The following is a 21,605-nucleotide window of genomic DNA, read 5'->3' as shown; positions in this document are numbered from 1 at the left end:
CTGGAACCAGCCCCAGCTGTGTCCAGCATGGGGAGTCCCCAGCCTCTTCTCATGGAGGCCACCAGGATCATGCCCCTGTACTCGGTGCTGGGGAGGCTGCACCCAAATACTGGGCTCAGTTTTGGGCCTCTCACTCCCAGAAAGACATTGAGGTGCTAGAGGAGGTCCAGAGAAGGACAGCAAAGCTGGGGAAGGGTCTGGAGAGCAGGGCTGGGGAGGAGCAGCTGAGGGAGCTGGGGGTGTTCAGCCTGGAGAAGAGGAGGCTGAGGGGAGACATCCTACAGCTCTCTACAGCTGCCTGAAAGGAGGCTGCAGTGAGGCAGGGTTTGGGCTCTTCTCTCCAGGATCAGGTGATAGAATGAGAGGAAATGGCCTGAAACTGTGCTAGGGTTGGAGATTAGAATAGAATTAACCAGGTTGGAAAAGACCTTTGAGATCTTCAGTCCAACCTATCACCCAGCACCATCTGATCAACTCAACCATGGCACCGAGGGCCTCATCCAGGCTCTTCCTAAACACTTCCAGGGATGGGCACTTCACCACCTCCCTGGGCAGCACATCCCAAGGGCCAATCTCTTTCTGTGATGTTTCCTTGCTGCCAGAGTGGTCAGGGACTGGAAGAGGCTGCCCAGGGAGGTGGTGGAATCCCCATCCTTGGAGGTGTTCAAGAAACCTGTGGCCATGGCACTTGGGGCCATGGTTTGATGGCCATGGTGGGCTGGGGTTGATGGTTGGACTGGATGCTCTTAAGAGGTCTTTTATGTCCAGAACAATTCTATGATTCCCACGCTGCCAGCACCAGGATGTAGCCTCCCAAAGAGAAGGTGAAGCCATTTAGGGCACTTTGGTTATTTCTGGAGAGCATTTGTACTCCAGTGGTGGCCTGTTGGTTGTGCAGCAGTGCTGGGGCAGCCTGGCTTTGTTGTCATGTGGTGGAGAAGCGGAGTTCTCAGGTGTGCTAACATGAGAAAGGGAAATATTTGCATGTGAACAAAGGCAGCTTTAACGTCCTGGCACTGCAGGTAAGGCTTTTTGTGCCTGTAGGTGGTAAACTAAGATCTCATGAAGGCTTTTTAAGGTGTGGTAGAGACTATAAACTGTGAGAGTGGAAGGCATGCAAGAACTTCTCTCCTTCTTACCATCTCCTGAGTGAGTACTGGAGGGCATCTGTGTTCCATTGCAAGTGAGTCAATTGCCCTTGCAGTGCATGGTTCAAACCGTGCTCAGCTGTGCCAGACGCAGACACTGCCTTGGCCTCTGCCACTCCTGTGCTGTGTCTGCCTGAAGGACAGCAGCAGCACTGGGGGAGTGAGCAGAGGTTGACACTGCCTTGGTCTCTGCAACTCCTGTGCTGTATCTGCCTGAAGGACAGCAGCAGCACTGGAGGAGTGAGCAGAGGTTGACACTGCCTTGGTCTCTGCCACTCCTGTGCTGTATCTGCCTGAAGGACAGCAGCAGCACTGGGGGAGTGAGCAGAGGTTGACACTGCCTTGGTCTCTGCCACTCCTGTGCTGTATCTGCCTGAAGGACAGCAGCAGCACTGGAGGAGTGAGCAGAGGTTGACACTGCCTTGGTCTCTGCCACTCCTGTGCTGTATCTGGCTGAAGGACAGCAGCAGCACTGGGGGAGTGAGCAGAGGTTGACACTGCCTTGGTCTCTACCACTCCTGTGCTGTATCTGCCTGAAGGACAGCAGCAGCACTGGGGGAGTGAGCAGAGGTTGCTTCCATGTCCCCTTCCATTCTTGTGAATGTAAAACCCTTCTGTTGTGTTGCTGACATTTGTGTGTCCCAAAACTGCTTAAAATCAATGCATTTATTTTACCTATGGCCTTACCCCGGCCATGATCAGCCTGCTGCTGTCAAATAATAGCAGGGGCTTTCTGGACAACAGAATCACAGAAAGTTAGGGGTTGAAAGGGACCTCTAGAGATTGAGTCCAACCCCTCTTCCAAAGCTGGATCCCCTAGGGCAGATCTCACAGGGGTGCAACCAGATGGCCTTGAAAGTCTCCAGGGTAGGAGACTGCATGAGCTCTCTGGGCAGCCTGCTCCAGGGTAGGAGACTCCACAAGCTCTCTGGGCAGCCTGCTCCAGGGCTCCAGCACCCTCACAGTAAAGAATTTTCTGCTCATGTTGAGGTGGAACCTCCTGTGTTCTGTTGTTTCATGTCCCATCACAGGACACCATTGTGAGGAGCCTGGCATCTTCATCTCAACACCCACCCCTGAGATACTTGTAGGCATTGCCAAGATCCCCTCTCAGCCTTCTCTCCTCCAGACTGAAGCTTCATCCTCAGGACAGCTTCATTTTGTAAAACCCACAGTCATGAATCACAGAATGGTCCAGGCTGGAAGGGACCTCCAAAGCTCATCCAGTCTGGCCTCCCCCTCTGCAGTCAGCAGGGACAGCCCCAACTAGATCAGGTTGCCCAGGGCCTCACCTTTAATATCTCCAGCAAAGGAGCCTGGACCACCTCCCTAGGCAGCCTGTTCCAGTGTTCCACTGCCCTCATAGCAAAGAACTTTATCCTGACATCCAATTTAAATCTGCCCTTCTCTAGTCTGGAGCCATTGCCCCTGGTCCTGTCCCTGCAGGTCTTTGCTAACAATCTCTCTTGACTTGGCCTTCAAAGCTTTGGTGTCACCTTTGGACTGCCTCTGATTTAGAATCACAGAACCACAGAACTGTCAGGGTTGGAAGGGAGCTCAGGGCTCAGCCAGCTCCAACCCCCTGCCATGGGCAGGGACACCTCACACCACAGCAGGTTGCTCACAGCCACCTCCAGCCTGGCTGCAAACACCTCCAGGCAGGAGGCTGCCACCACCTCCCTGGGCAGCCTGTGCCAGGCTCTCACCACCCTCCTGGGCAACAACTTCTTCCTCACAGCCAATCTCAATCTCCCCACTTCTGGTTTTGCTCCATTCCCCCCAGTTCTATCCCTCCCTGACACCCTCCAAAGTCCCTCCCCAGCTTTCCTGTAGCCCCCTTCAGACCCTGGACGGCCACAATGAGGTCTCCTGGGAGCCTTCTCCTCTGCAGACTGAGCAGCCCCAGCTCCCTCAGCCTGTCCTCATAGCAGAGGCCTTTAACTCTGGCGTTTCCTCCTCGCAGGCCTTCCCAGGTTCACCAGTCAGCCAGAGTCGTCATCCGTCTACAGGGGGAGCAGTGCGATCCTCAGCTGCGAGGTCAACGCGGACCTGGCTCCGTTCGTGCGGTGGGAGCAGGAGCGCCGGCCGCTGCCCCTGGACGAGCGCCGCCTGAAGCTGCCCAGCGGCGCCCTGCTGCTCAGCAACGCCAGCGACGCCGACGCCGGCCTCTACCGCTGCCTCATCGAGAGCGGCGGCGCCCCCAAGTACAGCGAGGAGGCAGAGCTCACCGTCCTGCCAGGTACTGAGCTGCTTCTGCTGCAAAAAGCTGACCAGAATCCTTGCAGGGAGCTCCTGGGAGTCTGCCCTGGTGCCTTCTTGGGCTTTTTTTTGGGGGGGGGTTGAAGATGAACTCCAGCAGATGGGCAGAGGCCAAGGGCAGGAGATTGAACACAGCCAAGTGCCAGGGGCTGCACTTTGGCCACAGCAACCCCAGGCAGTGCTGCAGGCTGGGGACAGAGTGGCTGAGAGCAGCCAGGCAGAGAGGGAGCTGGGGGTGCTGGTCGATGGTAGACTGAACATGAGCCTGCAGTGTGCCCAGGCAGCCAGGAGGGCCAGTGGCATCCTGGCCTGCATCCGGAACAGTGTGGCCAGCAGGAGCAGGGAGGTCATTCTGCCCCTGTACACTGCACTGGTTAGGCTGCACCTTGAGTCCTGTGTCCAGCTCTGGGCTCCTCAGTTCAGGAAGGAGGTTGACTTGCTGGAATGAGTCCAGAGAAGGGCAACAAGGTTGGTGAGGGGCTTGGAGCACAGCCCTGTGAGGAGAGGCTGAGGGAGCTGGGGTTGCTTAGCCTGGAGAGGAGGAGACTCAGGGGTGACCTTATTGCTCTCTACAACTACCTGAAGGGGGGTTGTAGTGAGGCAGAGGTTGGTCTCTTCTCCCAGGCAACCAGTACCAGAACAAGAGGACACAGTCTCAGGCTGTGCCAGGGGAGGTTCAGGCTGGAGGTTAGGAGGAAGTTTTACACAGAGAGAGTGATTGCCCACTGGAATGGGCTGCCTGGGGAGGTGGTGGGGTCGCTGTCACTGGGGGTGTTCAGGGCGAGGCTTGACAGGATGCTTGGTGCCATGGGTTAGTTGGTTAGGTGGTGTCGGATGATAGGTTGGACACCATGATCTCGAAGGTCTCTTCCAACCTGGTTAATTCTATTCTATTCTATTCTATTCAGTGTGATGTCTGCTGTGGAAGCTGCTGGTGGTTGGGGTTTGGGGTGGGTTTTAATGTGGTTTAAAATTAGGAAGATATGCTCAAGGGTTTTGGCCCTTGGAAACCTGACCTGGACCTTTCAGTTAGGAAATGGAAAAGGAGAGTCACAGAATCACAGAATCAAGCAGGCTGGAAGAGACCTCCAAGGTCATCAAGTCCAACTGATCTCCAGAGGTTCCCTCCAGCCCTCCCTACCATTCTGTGAGTCTATGACTTGTGTTTACTGAAGTTGCCATCTCAGAATCAGCCAGGCTGGAAGAGACCTCCAAGATCATCAATCCAACTGATCATCCTACCCTAACTAATCAACCAGACCATGGCACTAAGTGCCTCATCCAGGCTTTTCTTAAGCACTTCCAGAGACACTGACCCCACCACCTCCCTGAGCAGCCCATCCCAATGGCCAGTCTCTGTCTGTGAAGAACTTCTAAGATCAAGCCTAAACTACCCCCTGTGTAGCTTGAGACTGTGTCCTCTTGTTCTGGGGCTGCTTGCCTGCCTGGGAGAAGAGACCAACCCCCAGCTGGCTACAGCCTCCCTTCAGGTACTTGTACACAGCAAGAAGGTCTCCCCTGAGCTTCCTCTTTTCCAGATTCCCTGGAAAAGGGGCCTGGAATGGAATCTGGGGGTACTGGTTGACAGTAGGCTGAACATGAGCCAGCAGTGTGCCCAGGGGTCCAAGAAGGCCAATGGCATCCTGGCCTGCATCAGGAAGATGGCCAGTAGGAGCAGGGAGGTCATTGTGCCCTGGACTCAGCACTGGTCAGACCACACCTTGAGTCCTGTGTCCAGTTCTGGGCTCCTCAGGTTAGGAAAGATGTTGAGATGCTGGAAGGTGTCCAGGGAAGGGCAAGGAGGCTGGGGAGGGGTCTGGAGCACAGCCCTGGCAGGAGAGGCTGAGGGAGCTGGGCTTGCTTAGCCTGCAGAAGAGGAGGCTCAGGGGAGACCTTCTTGCTCTCTGCAACTCCCTGCAGGGAGGTTGGAGCCAGCTGGGGGTTGGGCTCTTCTGCCAGGCATGCAAGCAGCCCCAGAACAAGAGGACACAGCCTGCAGCTGTGCCAGGGGAGGTTTAGGCTGGAGGGGAGGAGAAAGTTCTTCACTGAGAGTTGCTAGCCCTTGGGCTGTGCTGCCCAGGGAGGTGGTGGAGTCCCTATCCCTGGGGGTGTTCAAGATGGGATTGGATGTGGCCCTTGGAGCCATGGCTTAGTTGTCAGGAGGTGTTAGGTATTAGGTGATAGGTTGGACTGGATGATCTCTGAGGTCTTTTCCAGCTTGGAGAATTCTGTATAACCTAATCTGTATAACCTGATCTCCCTGCTCCTGCTGGCCACACTGTTCCTGATCCAGGCCAGGATGCCCTTGGCCTTCTGAGACATCAGTGCCTGAGCTCTTTGCAGTGCTTGGAGACAAGCCAGAGCATGCCTGTACTTTTATTTTGATTCTTTTTGGCATGTTTAGTGGTTTTGCTTTTAAGGGCATTTTGGGAAAGACTTCTTTTAAGCAGTCACCAGAAATGAGTTTGCATAGGGCCAGGCTGCAGAAAGGGAACTGACTGGCAGAGTGGAAACCTTTGGGGGTTTCTGAGTTTCCCAGGCTTAACTCGTGTGTTTAAGTGCTGTGCTGAAATTTCCCAAGGAAATTGTTGCTAAGTTCCTCACTCTTGTGATGTTAACCTCTGAGACACTTTAATTGTCCCAATGTTTAGACTGTGGAGGAGAGAAGGCTCTGGGAAGGCCTAAGAGAGGCCTTCCAGTACCTGAGGGGTCTACAAGAAGGCTGCAGAGGGACTGTTCCCAAAGGCCTGCAGGGACAGGATGAGGGGCAGTGGTTTGAAATGAGAGCAGAGCAGATGGAGATTGGATGTGAGGAACAAGCTCTTTACTATGAGGCTGCTGGAACACTGCAACAGGTTGCCCAGGGAGGTGGCTGAGGCTCCATCCCTGGAGATACTCAAGGGGAGGCTGGGCAGGGCTCTGAGCAACCTGATCCAGCTGGGGATGGCCCTGCTGACTGCAGGGGGGGTTGGCCTGGATGAGCTTTGCAGGTCCCTTCCAACCCAGACCTTTCCATGATTTAGGCAGTTCTGCTTCTGTAAGCCTAGCCCCATTTGGGGCAGTCTGTAGACCCCCAGAAGGGAGGATGCCTTTTTGTTTTGAAGCACTTACCTGTGCCTGTGGTGCTGAAATGCTTAGATGTTACTGGTTCCCCCCCAAGAACAAAAGGCAGTTATGATGTAAGCTCTTTCTGCTCCATGCTGTGTTCTGGCAGCATGAGTCTCTCTTGCTGAGGCTGTAGATTGTCTTTCTCTGGAGAGATTCCAAAACCTCTTGGATGTGATCCTGGGCAACCTGCTCTGTGTGACCCTGCTTTATAGCACAGGGCTTGGCCTGGAGGAACATTTGAGCCAACCTCCAGCACGCTGAGATTCTGTGACACTGTTGCACAGAGCTGTTGGTCACCAGGTGGTTTAACATCTGAAAGTTGACCACACTAGGAGAGTTGGGCTGTGTTTTGGGTGGGTGGTGTTAATTCCTTCTTGAATTCCATGCAGTCTCTTCTGAACTAGAGTTAGAAGTACTGCTGGAATTCCAACTCAGTTTTGCTGCTTGGAGAACTGTCAGAGACTTGGCTGCTAAATTGCTCTCTTTGGAGGTTTTCAGGCCTGGGCTGAGCAATACATAGAATCATAGAGTTGTCAGGGCTGGAAGGGACCCCAAGGCTCAGCCAGTTCCAACCCCCTGCCATGGGCAGGGACACCTCACACCACAGCAGGTTGCTCACAGCCACCTCCAGCCTGGCTGCAAACACCTCCAGGCAGGAGGCTTCCACCACCTCCCTGGGCAGCCTGTTCCAACCTGTTCCTCTCTCACCATCTTCATGGTGAAGGCCTCCTTCCTAACATCTAATCTCAATCTACCCTGCTCTAGCTTGGATTCATTCCCCCTAAAAAGTCCCTCACCAGCTTTCCTGTAGGCCCCCTTCAGATACTGGAAAGCCAGAAAGTGACACAATCCTGAGAAACATCAGTACTGAGGGAAAGGGACATCTGAAGGTGTTATCAAAACTAGGTCAGGCCAGCCATGGTTGGAGGCATGGGGCTGTTCAGCCTGGAGAAGAGAAGGCTCCCAGGAGACCACCTGGTGGCCTTCCAGGATCTGCAGGGGGCTCCAAGAAAGCTGGGGAGGGACTTTTGAGGGTGTCAGGGAGGGATAGGGGTCTGGGACACCTCTGAGTGGGGCAGGAATCAGGTCTGGGACAGAAAGCCAGCAATGGGCACTGGCAGCCCAGAAGGCCAAGGGCTGCCCTTGGCCTTCTGGGCTGCCAGTGCCCATTGCCAGAGGTGCAGGGAGAGGATCCTGCCCCCTCTGCTCTGGGGTGTCAGGGAGGGATAGGACTTGGGGGGATTCAGATTGGCTGTGAGGAAGAAGTTGTTCCCCAGGAGGGTGGTGAGAGCCTGGCACAGGCTGCCCAGGGAGGTGGTGGAAGCCTCCTGCCTGGAGGTGTTTGCAGCCAGGCTGGAGGTGGCTGTGAGCAACCTGCTGTGGTGTGAGGTGTCCCTGCCCATGGCAGGGGGGTTGGAGCTGGCTGAGCCCTGAGCTCCCTTCCAGCCCTGACAATTCTGTGATTCTATGATTCATGAAGCTGTGGCTGGGTTCAGCCTTCCTTCCCCTAGTGAGACTTTGCTTCTGCAGAGGAGCTGTGAGGCAGGAGAGCACAGGAGGCACTGTGGGACAGCCAGCAGAGCCTGCAGAGCAGCACCAAGGCCCAAGTGTCCCTGCCCATGGCAGGGGGTTGGAGCTGGCTGAGCCTTGAGCTCCCTTCCAGCCCTGGCACTTCTGTGATGCTATTAAAAATTGTAGAATCACTTTTCCCCCAACTTTCCAATTGCAGCCTTCTCTCAACCTGAGATGTCTACTATGCTTTGGAAATGAACCCATCTTTAAAATCAGACTTAACATTAAGGTTTAAGCTGCTGGATGAATAGAATGGTTTGTGTTGGAAGGCACCTTGAAGATCATCCAGTTCCAAACCCCTTGCCATGGGCAGGGACACCTCCCACCAGCCCAGGCTGCTCAAGGCCTCATCCAACCTTGAACACGTCCAGGGAGGGGACATCCACAACCTCCCTGGGCAACCTGTTTCAGTGTCTCCCCACCCTTGGCTCCCTGCAAAGAAAGGCTCATCTCCTTCAGCTGAGGATGGAGCTTCTGAAGAGCAGCACTTTTGGAAAAGAAGCTTATTGAATTCTTGTAGTTCAGTTTGCCTTTTGGTCTCCAAAGCCCCTCCATGGAGTCATAGCATGCTTTAGGTTGGAAGGCACCTTACAAGGTCCAACTTTCCTGCCATCTGCAACTAGAGCAGATTGTTCAGAGCCCCAGGAACCTGACCTGGAATGGGGCATTTCCCACCACTCTGGGAAACCTCAGCCAGGCTCTCACAGTCCTCAGGGTAAACAATTTCTTCCTTCTCTCCAGTCTGAATCTCCCTCTTTCAGTTCAAACCATCACCCTTTTTCCTGTCAGGATAGGCCCAGCTCAAAAGTCTGTCCCTAGCTTTCTGATCACAGTATCACCAAGGTTGGAAATACCTCAAAGATCATCCAGTCCAACCTGTCACCACGGAGCTCCTGACTAAACCATGGCACCAAGTGCCACCTCCAATCCCCTCTTGAACACCCCCAGGGATGGGGACTCCACCACCTCCCTGGGCAGCACAGCCCAATGACAAATGACTCACTCAGTGAAGAACTTCCTTCTCCAGCCTAAACCTCCCCTGGCACAGCTGCAGACTGTGTCCTCTTGTTCTGGGGCTGCTTGCCTGCCTGGGAGAAGAGACCAGCCCCTCCTGGCTACAACCACCCTTCAGGGAGTTGGAGAGAGCAAGAAGGTCTCCCCTGAGCCTCCTCTTCTGCAGGCTAAGCAAGCCCAGCTCCCTCAGCCTCTCCTGCCAGGGCTGTGCTCCAGACCCCTCCCCAGCCTCCTTGCCCTTCTCTGGACACCTTCAAGTCTCTCAATGGCCTTCTGAAACTGAGGAGCCCAGAGCTGGACACAGGACTCCAGGGGTGGCCTAAGCAGTGCTGAGCACAGGGCACAATGACCTCCCTGCTCCTGGTGGCCACACTCTTCCTGATGCAGGCCAGGCTGCCCTTGGCCTTCTTGGCCCCCTGGGCACACTGCTGGCTCGTGTTTAGGCAGCTGTCAATCAGCACCCCCAGGTCCCTTTCTGTTTGGCAGCTCTCAGCCACTCTGCCCCCAGCCTGTAGCTCTGCATGGGGTTGCTGTGGCCGAAGTGCAGCCCCTGGCACTTGGATTTGTTGAATGCCATCCTGTTGGCCTCTGCCCATCTGTGCAGCCTGGCAAGGTCCCTCTGCAGAGCCCTTCTGCCCTCTAACTGACCAACATCTGCTCCCAGCTTGGTGTCATCTGCACATTTGCTGCTGGCTGACTCAATGCCCTCATCCAGCTCCTCAATGAAGATATTGAAGAGGATGGTCATCCCTCTAAGCACCCAAAGGCCACCAGAAGGTCTCCCTGAAGCCTTCACACTTGAGATTTTCCTGAGTTTGGGGATTTGCAGCTTTCCTGATAAGCTTCCATATTGTGATGATTATTGTGAATTCTTTTGGCTCTAGATAGAGTTTCTTTGCTTTTGTAATGCTCTGCTGAAGGTGGTTGAAGATAGCTGTGTGAAGGAGTGCAGCTGACGCTGTTGCCTTGCTTGGGCCTGGGTCTGAAGGCATCGACAGCAAAGTTCTGTCAAACCCCTCCCAGCAGGGTCTGGTTTATTTTGCTAAGTGGGACTGAAGTGCTGCACATCAAGTTCTCTTAATCTTGAGTGGCCCCATAATTGATTGTTTGGTCTGAGCTGTATGTGAAAGGAGGATTTGGATTAATGTTCCTCATTCCTTCCATTCCATTCCATTTTGGAGTGGTTCTCTGAGGTGCCTGGCAGCGCCCCCGGTGCTTTGCCCCTCTTGGTTTGAGGGGCACCCAGGACACGCTGGCATCCCACAGACTGGCACCACAGACACTGTTCTGCTGCTTCAGAGAGCGAGGGAGCTGGGGGAGACGAGCCTGAGCTCTGCTGCTTGGTAGGCTGGGAAGAAAGGGAAAAAACAAATCAATTCCTGCATCCAGCTTCCACTGAGTTGAGAATGGTAAAGACATCAAGGTTGGGAAAGGCCTTTAAGATCATTGAGTCCAGTCCTAACCCAGCTAGCATGACCATCAAACGAGAGCCATCCACACATTTCTTCAACACCTCCCTGGGCAGCCTGTTCCAAGCCCTGACCACTCTTGCAACAAAGAAAATTTTCCTCATCTTCAGCCTAAACCTCCCCTGGCCTAACTTAAGCCTATTTCCTTTTGTCCTGTCATTAATTACTTGGGAGAAGAGACCAACCCCAGTCTCACTGCAGCCTCCTTTCAGGGAGCTGTAGAGAGCAGCGAAGTCTCCTCTCGGCCTCCTTTTTTCCAGACTAAACAACCCCAGTTCCCTCAGCTGCTCCTCACCAGACCTGTTCTCCAGTCCAGGAGGCTGGAGATTAGGAGAAGTTTCTTTGCTGCAAGCAAAGAACAGACTGGCCAGAGAGGTGGTGGAGTCCCCATCCCTGGAGGTGTTCAAGAGATGTGTGGCCATGGCACTTGGGGCCGTGGTTTGATGGCTGTGGTGGGGTTAGGTTGGCAGTTGGGCTGCATGATCTGAGGGCTTTTCCAAGCCAAACAATTAGAATAGAATAGAATAGAATAGAATAGAATAGAATAGAATAGAATAGAATAGAATAGAATAGAATAGAATAGAATAGAATAGAATAGGAGTAGAGTAGAGTAGAATAGAATAGAATAGAATAGAATAGAATAGAATAGAATAGACCAAATCAGGTTGGAAGAGACCTCCAAGATTATCGTGTCCAACCTATCACCCAACACCATCTAATCAACTAACCCATGGCACCAAGCACCCCATCAAGCCTCCTCCTAAACACCTCCAGTGATGGTGACTCCACCACCTCCCTGGGCAGCACATCCCAATGGCCAATCACTCTCTCTGTGTAGAATTTCTTCCTCCCCTACAGCCTAAACCTCCCCTGGCACAGCTTCAGACTGTGTACTCTTGTTCTGGGGCTGCTTGCCTGGGAGAAGAGACCAACCCCCACCTGGGTCCAGCCTCCCTTCAGGGAGTTGTAGACAGCAAGAAGGTCTCCCCTGAGTCTCCTCTTCTGCAGGCTAAGCAAGCCCAGCTCCCTCAGCCTCTCCTCACAGGGCTGTGCTCCAGACCCCTCCCCAGCTTTGTTTCCCTTCTCTGGACACCTTCCAGCAGCTCAACATCTTTCCTAAACTGAGGGGCCCAGAACTGGACACAGGACTCAAGGTGTGGCCTAACCAGTGCAGTGCCCAGGGGCAGAATGACCTCCCTGAGGATTGCCTATTTCAGTGAGGCTGGCAAGCCATGGTGGATTTTTGGTTTGGTACAAATCCCCTATTTCTTCAGCATGCAAAGTGCCTCCTTATTTTATTTCACACGAGGCTGACTCTCTGCTACAGTGATTTCATTTCCCTCCCTGCCTGTCAGACAGCTCCCAGATGAAGTCAGGTGATGGAATGGAATGGAATGGAATGGGATGGGATGGAATGGAATGGGATGGAATGGAATGGAATGGAATGGAATGGGATGGAATGGAATGGAATGGGATGGAATGGAATGGGATGGAATGGGATGGAATGGAATGGGATGGAATAGAACAGAATGGAATAGAATAGAATAGAATAGACCAGACCAGGTTGGAAAAGACCTTGGAGATCATCGAGTCCAACCTAGGCCTGTCCAAAGTTAAGCCTATACCTTTCTTGACTGCTCCTGTACTAGCTGGTGGAAGGTGCAGTTGCAAGGCTGTAGCTTTCAGCAGAAACTGTTTCCCAGGCAGATGGAGGAGTGAGAATCTCAGTGGTGGCAAATGAGTTTGCATGTCTGGAGGAAGGAGTGAGGAGCTGTTCACGTGGGAGGCTGGGAGAGTCTGTCACAGAAAACGCTTTGTGTGGGTGAGGGCTGGACTGAGTCCTGTGAGGATGCAGGGGAAAAGGAAATGTTTCCTTCGTGGGGTGGGCTTGGGTTTTCAATTCCACTGTTTTGTCTTGGCTCTGATCATCTTCTGGCTCTGCCTGCAGTAACCACTTGGTCGTTTCCCAACCGTTTGCAGATCCCGAGGTGCCGCAGAGCTTGGTGTTCACGAAGCAGCCCTCTTCCCTCACCAAAGTCACTGGGCAGACTGCAGTGTTCCCTTGTGTGGCTGTAGGATTTCCAACCCCTTCTATCAGGTGGACAAGAAATGAAGAAGAGCTTATCACAGAAGGGTGAGTAATGGTTGACCTGTGGATTTTCATCTAGTGGGAGGAAGCCACCTGCAGTCACAGTTTAAAGACAGTGTAGTTTGCTTCCTACTTCATTTTCACCCACGAGAGCAGCAGCTGCTTCCCAAGTGCTGGAGGGCTTCTAGGCTGAGTGTTGTGACAGCTAAGGTAGGCTGTGAGACTTGTGGAGCAGTCTTACAGCATTTTTTTTTGTTTGCAGACATCTGAAACCAAGAAAGCTTGTTTGAAACAGGGAGGTTGTTGAGAGTGTACTGCTTCTAGATTGCCACTGGAGTAGAAGCAGCAATTCATCAGGGCACTGCAGAATGGTAGGGGCTGGAAGGGGCCTCCAGAGATCAAGTCCAGCCCCCCTGCCAGTGCAGGATCACCTAGGGCAGGTCACACAGGAATGTGTCCAGATGGGGCTTGAAAGTCTCCAGAGAAGGAGACTCCACAAGCTCTCTGGGCAGCCTGCTCCAGGGCCCAGCTCCCTCACAGTAAAGAATTTTCTGCTCATGTTGAGGTGGAACCTCCTGTGATTGAATTTATCTCCATTGCCCCTTGCCCCTTCATCCTGACACTCACCTCTCAGATATTTATAGACATAGATCAGAACTCCTCTTGAGCTGTGTCTGGCAGGGCTCTCAGGCTTTCTTCAGAGCAGGGGGTTTGGAGCTAGATGATCCTTGGGGTCCCTTCCAACCCTGACAGTTCTGTGATTCTGTGAGGTACTTGAATGTTCTCAACATTCCTCCAAATCAGGGGTGAGATTAATGTAGAGATGAGCTCTTCATGAAACAAGGAGGGGTAAAGTTGTGTTGTGGCATGGCTGCCCCAGCAGGCAGCTGAAGGAATAGAATCAGAGAATCAAGCAGGTTTGAAAAGACCTCAGAGATCATCAAGTCCAACCTATCACTTAATACCTAACACCTCCTGACAGCTAAGCCATGGCTCCAAGGGCCACATCCAATCCCATCTTGAACACCTCCAGGCATGGGGACTCCACCACCTCCCTGGGCAGCACAGCCCAAGGGCCAATTCCTCTTGCTGGCAAGAACTTTCTCCTCACCTCCAGCCTAAACCTGCCCTGGCACAGCTTGAGACTCTGTCCTCTTGTTCTGGGGCTGCTTGCCTGCCTGGGAGAAGAGCCCAAGCCCCAGCTGGCTCCAACCTCCCTGCAGGGAGTTGCAGAGAGCAAGAAGGTCTCCCCTGAGCCTCCTCTTGTGCAGGCTAAGCAAGCCCAGCTCCCTCAGCCTCTCCTGCCAGGGCTGTGCTCCAGACCCCTCCCCAGCCTCCTTGCCCTTCTCTGGACACCTTCAAGTCTCTCAATGGCCTTCTGAAACTGAGGAGCCCAGAGCTGGACACAGGACTCCAGGGGTGGCCTAAGCAGTGCTGAGCCCAGGGCACAATGACCTCCCTGCTGCTGCTGGCCACACTCTGCCTGCTGCAGGCCATTGAATAATTCAGGTCTCTCTCCAGGCTCAGTGCTACCAATAGATCTCTTTATTTTTTTGTCAACTCCTAAATTAAAAGCTGCAGAAGCTGGTCACAGCAGAGCTGTCTTTCTGTGGGAGATGCTGAGGAATTGTGGGGATGTCAGTCTGAGGGCATGGCAATGAGATGCATTTTTTCTGTGTAAATGCTAGAAATCATTCATGTGTGAAGGGTGGTGCAGAGCCATTAGACTTGCACAATCAAATGTGATGAATGAGGAGAATAAATATGCCCAGGAAGATCTTAATTTGGTTTTCTTGGATGGCAAATGATGGCATCTTGTATCTTTATAAATATTCAGTCTGGAGAGGAGGAGGCTCCCAGGAGACCTCATTGTGGCCTTCCAGGAGCTGCAGGGGGCTCCAAGAAAGCTGGGGAGGGACTTCTGAGGGTGTCAGGGAGGGATAGGGGTCTGGGACAACTCTGAGGGGGGCAGGAATCAGGCCTGAGACAGAAAGCCAGCATTGGGCACTGGCAGCCCAGAAGGCCAAGGGCAGCTGAGCTGCCCTTGGCCTTCTGGGCTGCCAGTGCCCATTGCCAGAGGTGGAGGGAGAGGATCCTGCCCCTCTGCTCTGGGGTGCCAGGGAGGGATAGGACTGGGGGGGATGGAGCAGTACTAGAAGTGGGGAGATTCAGATTGGATGCTAGGAAGAAGTTGTTCCCCAGGAGGGTGGTGAGAGCCTGGCACAGGCTGCTCAGGGAGGTGGTGGAAGCCTCCTGCCTGGAGGTGTTTGCAGCCAGGCTGGAGGTGGCTGTGAGCAACCTGCTGTGGTGTGAGGTGTCCCTGCCCATGGCAGGAGGGGTGGAACTGGCTGAGCCCTGAGCTCCCTTCCACCCCTGACAATTCTATGGTTCTATTCTAACCCTAACAATTCTGTAATTCAGTGACTTTTGCTGCACCCTTGCCCTGTTCTTCTCTAGGTTATAGACACATGGAATCATGAAGAGCAGAAAAGACCTCCCAGATCCTCAAGTCCAAGCATTAATACTGCCAAGTCACTGCTAGACCTTGGCCCTCAGTGCCACAGCTGCATGGCTTTTGACTGCTTCTAAGGATGGGGACTCCATTGCTGCCCTGGGCAGCCCCTTCCAGGGCTAAGGCATTCTTTCAGTGAACAAATTGCTCCTCGTGTCCAGCCTGAATCTCCCCCAGTGCAACTCCAGGCTGCTTTCTCCCATCCTGTTGCTTGTTACTGAGCCCCACCTGGCCCCAGCTTCCTGTTAGAGCACAAGGTTAAAGCTCACAGAGCAAGGACCTCTCCTTTTTGATTTTCTTTTCAGGTTTTCATTTTTTTCCATTGTAGTCTGAGCTGTGGGGAGGAGAAAGGGAATAAAATGCAGAGACTAATGGGGTGGGAAAGTAGCTAACCCAGCTGGGGTAGATAGAACAATCCCATGAAACAGAGACAGAGAGACACAAACCAACATGGAGCCCAGCCCCTGAGGGCAGTGAGGGCACCTCTGGCACCACTGCTGCTGGGGGCAGGCACTGGGCAAGGCCCAGACTGGACTCAGCAGCAGATGGGCACTGGATCCAGCAGCTGGATTCTGGAACTGGCTTCAGGCACACAGGGATGGGGATGGAAGGCAGAAGGCACAGAGTGCTGCTGGGACAGCAGGCAGTGAAGAGGAGGCTTGAGCCTGGGCATCCCTCAGCTTGCTGCTGAAGATGCCATCCATGGGCTGCAATCCCTTGGTGGGCAGTTGAGGCTCCCCTGTCCTGTCTGCTCCTCCCTGCAGGTGCCACCTCTGCCCTCCTGCCCCACAAGGTGAGGCACAAGCTGTGGCAGTGCCCTCGGTGTGCCCAGGAGCAAGTCTCAGGCAGAGCCTTTCTGCAGCCCAGCCCTTGGCAGTGACTCTGCCCAAGAGCTTCTCCCTGCCAGGAGCAGCCCCTGGCTGTGCCAAGCTGCCCTGAGGTTCAGCAGGTGCCTGGGTGAGCAGAGGCTGAGCTGGGCAGTGCCAGCCCCGAGCAGAAGTGGCTCTGCTCTGGCTCAGAGCAGGACATTTTGTTACAAGACATGGCTGTTTTCTCCTTACAGTGAAATATGTGCTCATTGTAGTTTGCTTTCAAGGAAGGTAAAGGAGAAAATTGGATTTCTTTTCACTCTGTAGGAGGAAGCTTCTTTCATTGTTCCTTAACATGCTCAAACTGTGCCAAAACTCTTTCAGTCTGCTGCTCATGAGGGTGGCTTAAGAGGGAATGATTCAAGGAGCAAACAACACAAAGTTCTTAAGCTCCATTTCCCCCCACAGCTGTTGGGGATTCTTCTGTTGAGTGGAACAACTGAAAATTCAGATCCTCTGTTGCAGTGAAGCCTGTAGCTGGCCTGTTGCAAAATTAGGTGCCTTGGCTGGCTGGGCATGGCTTGTGAATTGAATTGCACATGAAGTCACTTGGTCTTTGGGGTAAAAGCAAAGCTTTGCTTCTTAGCATGAGGGGAAAAACCATGACCCTCTGCACCTGGTTAATGCACCTCCTGCCTGAAAGGATGGCTCTGCTCAATGCACTCCTTGCAGACATAAACACACAGCCAGGCCTGCACCCACCCTTAAACACACAGGTGTTGGTACAACTCAATGTGTCTGTGGGCTTAGGGAGCAAAGCTCAGTGTGGGCACTTATGGCCCTGGTTTTCACTCTTTCTGAAGGATTTGGGCACACAAACTAATTGTTCCTGTTTTGGTTTGGCCTTTGGGTTTGGGTTTGGCCTTGGTTTGGCTTTGGCTTTGGCTTTGGTTTGGGTTTGGGTTTGGCTTTGGCTTGGGTTTGGCTTGGGGTTTGTGTGTGGCTTGGCTTGGGTTTGGCTTTGGGTTTGGCTTGGCTTTGGGTTTGGCCTTGCATTTGGCTTGGCTTTGGCCTTGGTTTGGCTTTGCTTGGGTTTGGGTTTGGTTTTGGCTTGGCTTTGGGTTTAGCTTTGGCTTTGGGTTTGGGTTTGGCTTTGATTTGTTTAACTCTGGTGATTAATCTTTGAGGGTGGCAGATTCAGACCTGGTAAGCAAGAAATTCTTTACAGTGAGGGTGGCACAGGCTGCCCAGGCAGGTTGTGGATGTCTCCTCCCTGGAGGCGTTCAAGGCCAGGTTGGATGAGGCCTTGAGCAAGCTGGGCTGGTGGGAAGGGTCCCTGCCCATGGCAGGGGTGGGTTGGAACTGGATGATCTTTAGGGTCCTTTCCAACCCATTCCAGGACTCTATGAGATGTTGACCTTTCAGGCTGCATTGTTAAGGAAAATCCATCCAGGCTCCTGTCTGTGTGGGAAGACCAGATGATCCTTCAGGATTGGGAGTGGTGGAGGTTGTGAAATGAAAGATTTCTCAGGAAGGATTTAATTTTGATGGAGTGTTTGTTGAAGACAGCAATGAGATTTATGTTAATGGCTAAGTCTGAGCAAACTGTACTGATGGTGGGCTTGGCACTTGTTCTAACAAGCAGCCTTTAATTCAATATTCTGTGAAATTAGTTGGCTGTGATAAAATGTCTTTGAGGGTTAGAGTGAGAAACTGGTGATGTTACTGCAATGCTAAAAGATTCCACTGCTGTTAGAAGCTGTTAGAACCTCAAGGAATCCTTTCAGAACTTGTTCACCTCAAGATTTTCAAGTGATCTCAGTGATAATTTGACTGTTGGCCTTTTGATTCCTCGTGAAGATGTCTCTCAAAGACTATGAAACCCTCACATTCCACTCACATTCCACAGTGGAGGAGCAGCTGATGTCCTTTGCCTGGGCCTGAGCACAGCCTTCCACACTGTCCTGCACCACAGCCTGGGCTCCAGGCTGCTGACACAGGGGTGTGATGGGTGACCACTAGATGGATACAGAACTGGCTTGAGGGCTGCACCCAGAGAGTGGCTGTCAATGAGTCCATGTCCCAGTGGAGGGCAGGGACAAGCAGAGGCCCTCAGGGGTCAGTCCTGGGACCAGGCTTGTTCAACATCTCTGTGGGTGCCAGGGACAGTGGCACTGAGTGCAGCCTCAGCAGGTTTGCTGATGGCACCAAGCTGTGTGGGGCAGCAGGCAGCTGGAGGGAAGGGATCCATCCAGAGGCACCTGGACAGGCTGCAGAGGTGGGCACAAGCCAACCTCAGGAGGTTCAACAAGACCAAGGGCAGGGTCCTGCAGCTGGGTGGAGGCAATCCCAGGCACTAATCCAGGCTGGGCAGGGACTGGCTGGAAAGCAGCCCTGAGGAGAGAGACTTGGGGGTGCTGGGGGAGGAGAAGCTCAGCAGGAGCTCTCAGTGTGCACTTGCAGCCCAGAGAGCCAAGCAGAGCCTGGGCTGCAGCAAGAGAAGTGTGGCCAGCAGGGCAGGGAGGGGATTCTCCCCCTCTGCTCAGCTCTGGGGAGACCCCACCTGGAGTACTGCCTCCAGTTCTGGAGCCCCTAGGACAAGAGGGATCTGGAGGGGCTGGAAGGTGTCCAGAGAAGGGCCAGGAGGAGGAGCAGAGGGCTGGAGCTGCTCTGCTGTGAGCACAGACTGAAGGAGTTGGGGCTGTTCAGTCTGGAGAAGAGAAGGCTCCCAGGTGACCTCATTGTGGCCTTCCAGGATCTGCAGGGGGCTCCAAGAAGGCTGGGGAGGGACTGCTCAGGATCTCAGGCAGTGCTAGGACTAGGGGGAATGGACTGAAGCTGGAGGTGGGGAGATTCAGGCTGGAGGTGAGGAGGAAGTTCTTCCCCATGAGAGTGGTGAAGCCCTGGAATGGGTTGTCCAGGGAGGTGCTTGGGGCCCTGTCCCTGGAGGTGTTTCAGCCCAGGCTGGATGAAGCTCTGGGCAGCCTGATCTAGTGTGGGGTGTCCCTGCCCATGGCAGGGGGGTTGGAACTGGCTGATCCTTGTGGTCCCTTCCAACCCTGACTGATACTATGACACTCAGGCCTTTGGAAAGGCTTCAGTCCTCAGAAGCTGAAGAGGAAGAGACTGTTTGAAGGAAGGGTCTCTGTGCACTTGCACCATCTATGTCTCCTTCTCTAGGCATCATTTTGTCCAGCTGTGGCCTGCTCCTTTGAGACCTTTTCTCCTGTATTTGCAATTTGAGAGAGAAGTAGCCACAGGGCTGCCAATGGGACCTGTTACCCTGTCCCTGGGAAAACCATTTGAGTTGTGCTGAAAGCTTTTAACTGGATTGGGTTGACAGTCAAGTAAGTAATCATTGAATCCTAAAGTGGTTTGGGTTGGTTGGGACCTTCAAGATCATCCAATTCCAACCCCCCCCTGCCATGGGCAGAGACACCTTCCCACTAGCCCAGGTTGCTCAAGGCCTGGCCTGGAACATCTCCAGGGAGGGGGCATTCATTCACAGTCTCCCTGGGCAACCTGTGCCAGTGTCTCCCCACCCTCACTGGTCTTCCTCATCTCCAGTCTCAATCTCCCTTCCACAAGCTTAAAGCTGTTCTCTCTCATCCTATCACTACAAGAAAAGTAAAAAGTCCCTTCTCAGATTTCTTGTAGCCCCCTTCAGGTTCTGGAAAGCTGCTCTGAGGTCTCCCTGGAGGTTCTGGAAAGCTGCTCTGAGGTCTCCCTGGAGGTTCTGGAAGGCTGCTCTAAGGTCTCCCTGGAGGTTCTGGAAAGCTGCTCTGAGGTCTCCCTGGAGGTTCTGGAAGGCTGCTCTAAGGTCTCCCTGGAGGTTCTGGAAGGCTGCTCTAAGGTCTCCCTGGAGGTTCTGGAAGGCTGCTCTAAGGCCTCCCTGGAGCCTTCTCTCCAGGCTGAACAGCCCCAGCTCTCGCAGCCTGTTTCCGTATGGGAGGTTCTTCAGCTCTCTGATCATCTTCATGGCCTTCCCTGGCCCCACTGGAACACTTCCTTGTCCTTCTTGTGCTGGGGGCACCAGAACTGGACACAGTACTAATCCTCTCAAAACTGTACTGCCTGAAAAGAAAGGAAAAGGCTAAGCCCTGTTCTGGGTTGAGATTTACAGTGCCGCTGCTCGAAGCTCCAAAGTGGAGCTTAAAAAGACGAAGTGAGCCTTGGGGCTTGTGTGAATTTGTGTGCCAAAGCCTTGGGATGTCACATGCACAGCACCTAAGGTTCCTGAGGACTGATCTGGGTATGTCATAGTCTTGGAGGGACTTGTTTGAGAGGAACCAAAAAGCCAAGAGTCAAACACTCACTTGGATGTACAGAATGCACACCCACCCTGCCACCCCTGGCTCACCTCCTCCTTCCTCTGCAGCTGGATTTCCTCCATGAACTCTCAATGAGTAAAATCTCTGCCAGGGACACAGGAAAGAAATACTGAGAGGAATGGAAGGAAGGAGGAGAAGCCTCTGAAGTCAGCAGCTGTTTGTGTCCTTGACTGAAAGCTGAATCAAGTGAAAGCTGCCCGAGCATTCGGTGCCCCAGCGCTGCGGTGTGGGGGACAGGCTGAGCAGCTCTAAAGATGTCTCATTGCTTTTTAATGTATTCTCTTCTTTATCATCATGTCTGCCTGAAGGTCTGCATGTTAACAAATGCAGGAGTGCCAAGGGTCAGGGCTGGGCTGGCCCCCAGTCAAGTGACAGAGGCTCTCTATGGACTCAGCTGCCTTCCCAAAAGGAAGAGAAAGGGAAGAAGGGGGAGAAAACTAAAGCTGCTTTAGTGGGAAGATGAACAGTCAAATGAAACAGATGGGAATAGACACATGGACATGGAACCCAACACTGATGGCAGTGAGGGCACCACTGCTGCTGGGGCAGGCACTGGGGAAGTCCCAGACTGGACTCAGCAGCAGATGGGGACTGGATTCAGCAGCTGGATTCTGGAACTGGATTAGGATGAGGAGGGAAGGCAGAAGGCACAGAGTGCTGCTGGGACAGCAGGCAGTGAAGAGGAGGCTTGAGCCTGGGCATCCCTCAGCTTGCTGCTGAAGATGCCATCCATGGGCTGCAATCCCTTGGTGGGCAGTTGAGGCTCCCCTGTCCTGTCTGCTCCTCCCTGCAGGTGCCACCTCTGCCCTCCTGCCCCACAAGGTGTGGCACAAGCTGTGGCAGTGCCCTTGGTGTGCCCAGGAGCAGGTCTCAGGCAGAGCCTTTCTGCAGCCCAGCCCTTGGCAGTGACTCTCCCCACCAGCCTCTTACTGCTAGAAGCAGAGATGACTCAGGCACTGTGACTAGAGGCAGACAAGAAGTCATCTGCAAAGGCACTCTGCCAACTTCAGAATGTGCAGTTGCTGAGAAGAGAGTGAGATGAAGAGTCACAAAACTGAGGCTATAGTTCCCTTTCAACTCAAACCAGGACAGGGAGCTGTGCTCTTGAGGGTTCTGAAGTTGGGAAGTGTCAGGTGAGGTGGCTGCTGGGATGGATTCATCATCATCAAGGAATGACTTAGGTTGGCAGGGCCTCAGAGATCATCTACTCCAACCTCCATGCCATGGGCAGGGACACCTCTCCACTAGACTTGGCTGCTCAAGGCCTCATCCAGCCTGGCCTGGAACACCTCCA

The 21,605-nt window shown here is 53.5% G+C and overlaps 1 protein-coding gene across 1 annotated transcript in view; it reads left to right on the top strand.

Moving 5' to 3' along the window:
- The window catches only part of NEO1 (neogenin 1), a 326,802-nt gene that overhangs the window by 131,038 nt on the left and 174,159 nt on the right, over positions 1–21,605 (top strand). The window contains exons 3-4 of the mRNA XM_054168810.1: positions 3,112–3,387; positions 12,551–12,704. Coding sequence (XP_054024785.1) covers positions 3,112–3,387; positions 12,551–12,704 — 430 coding nt within the window. The remainder of the gene's footprint in view (positions 1–3,111; positions 3,388–12,550; positions 12,705–21,605) is intronic.

Source organism: Dryobates pubescens, chromosome 17 (assembly GCF_014839835.1).
Source record: "Dryobates pubescens isolate bDryPub1 chromosome 17, bDryPub1.pri, whole genome shotgun sequence".
NCBI lineage: Eukaryota > Metazoa > Chordata > Aves > Piciformes > Picidae > Dryobates > Dryobates pubescens.
The sequence above is the reverse complement of the archived record's forward strand: the minus strand, read 5'-3'. Positions and strand labels throughout refer to the sequence as shown.